At 72.7% G+C, this 1,231-nt stretch overlaps 3 protein-coding genes across 3 annotated transcripts in view; 1 reads left to right on the top strand and 2 right to left on the bottom strand.

The window, feature by feature from the left end:
• LOC110390688 (translation initiation factor IF-2-like) overlaps positions 1 to 1,208 on the bottom strand; it is a gene marked incomplete in the record, with an annotated part of 7,036 nt that extends 5,828 nt beyond the window's left edge. The window contains 3 exon segments of the mRNA XM_021382106.1: positions 1 to 625; positions 1,010 to 1,077; positions 1,183 to 1,208. Coding sequence (XP_021237781.1) covers positions 1 to 625; positions 1,010 to 1,077; positions 1,183 to 1,208 — 719 coding nt within the window.
• The window catches only part of LOC110390697 (GTPase IMAP family member 8-like), a 685,191-nt gene that overhangs the window by 651,106 nt on the left and 32,854 nt on the right, over positions 1 to 1,231 (bottom strand). The window lies entirely within an intron of this gene.
• The window catches only part of LOC110390687 (GTPase IMAP family member 1-like), a 3,641-nt gene continuing 3,616 nt past the window's right edge, over positions 1,207 to 1,231 (top strand). Inside the window, exon 1 of the mRNA XM_021382105.1 lies at positions 1,207 to 1,218. Within this exon, the coding sequence (XP_021237780.1) occupies positions 1,207 to 1,218 (12 nt within the window). The remainder of the gene's footprint in view (positions 1,219 to 1,231) is intronic.

Raw genomic sequence — 1,231 nt, 5'->3', positions numbered from 1 at the left:
CGGCCCCGCTCCCCGCTCCCGGCGAAGCCCCCAGCGAACACCCGCGCCGAGCGACCCCCGCCCCGTGCCCTCCCGCGTGTCCCCCTGCCGCTGTGCGCGTGGAAATGCAGGCGCTGCCGATGTGTATTAATTAAATTAAGGAACGCTTGGAAAACGCCGCGTCTCCGTCTCGCTGGGAGCTCGGGGAGGGTCGTGGGGGTTCGCCCGCGCCGCCGCGGGGCTCGGCCGGATCCGACCCCGGGGTGAGCGGCGCGCGGCCCCGGAGCCCTCCGCCGTCCCCAGAGCCGGGGTCGGTGCCCAGGAGCCGCCTCCCCCCTCGGGCTGTGCCCGTCCCGGCGCAGGGGAGCCCGGGCCACTTCCGCCTCCGTCGCGTTCCGTCGGGTTCGGCTCGTTTCCCCGTTCTTCCCCAAGAAACGCGATGGCAGAAGGAACGCGCTCGGTGCTGCAGAGGGCGTTCGCGACCCGCGCGCTGTGCGGAGCTCCGGCACCAGCGCTGAGCACGGGGAGGAGGCGCGGCCTCGTCGGGTGAAGCCGCTGCTCTGCGCCCGCCCGGCCCGGATACGTGCGGGCTCTGCGGTGCCACTGAGACCTCCGAGCTCCTGAAGGGGCGATGATCGGTGCCGGGCTCAGCCGGAGCCCGAGGGCAGCGGGCATTGCCTTGAGCCCGCTGCTTGCTCCGGAGCTTCTTGTTTGCAGCCGCACCGCGCGCAGCCCGCAGCTCTCGCGCAGGTTTCTTTCATCCCTCTGCAGCGCCAGCACCCCCCGGTCCCTGAGGTCCCGGTGTCCTCACGTCCTGTGTCGCTCGATGTCCTGAGCTCCACGCGCCACTGTGTCCTGGTGTCCCCAGTCCTAGTATTCACATTACCGATGTCCCTGTGTCACCAGCCCATGTGACCTGAAGTCCCCGTGTCCCCAACTGCCAGTGTCCCCACACCCCTGACACTCGCTGTCCCCGTGACCACTCGTTCCGTGCCACCCCCCCCCGCCCCGTCTCTGCACTTCCCCGCACCGACTCCGGGGGCTCCGGCTCCGCCCCAGGAGCTCCTCGGCCGCCGCTCCCCGTCCAGAGGCGCTCTCCTGCGGGACGCAGAGCGCGGCCGTCAGCCAGGTGAGCGGGAGCGGAGCGGAGCGGAGCGGAGCGGAGCGGAGCCGGCGGCGTTGGGAGCGGGCGGGGAGCGGGACCCAGGCGGCCGCAGCACCGCGCCCATGGCGGACCGAGCCCGGAGCCGCG

This window comes from Numida meleagris, unplaced genomic scaffold (genome assembly GCF_002078875.1).
Source record: "Numida meleagris isolate 19003 breed g44 Domestic line unplaced genomic scaffold, NumMel1.0 unplaced_Scaffold180, whole genome shotgun sequence".
In the NCBI taxonomy this organism is placed as follows: domain Eukaryota; kingdom Metazoa; phylum Chordata; class Aves; order Galliformes; family Numididae; genus Numida; species Numida meleagris.
Note: the sequence above shows the minus strand (reverse complement) of the source record. Positions and strands in the feature narration are given on the sequence as shown.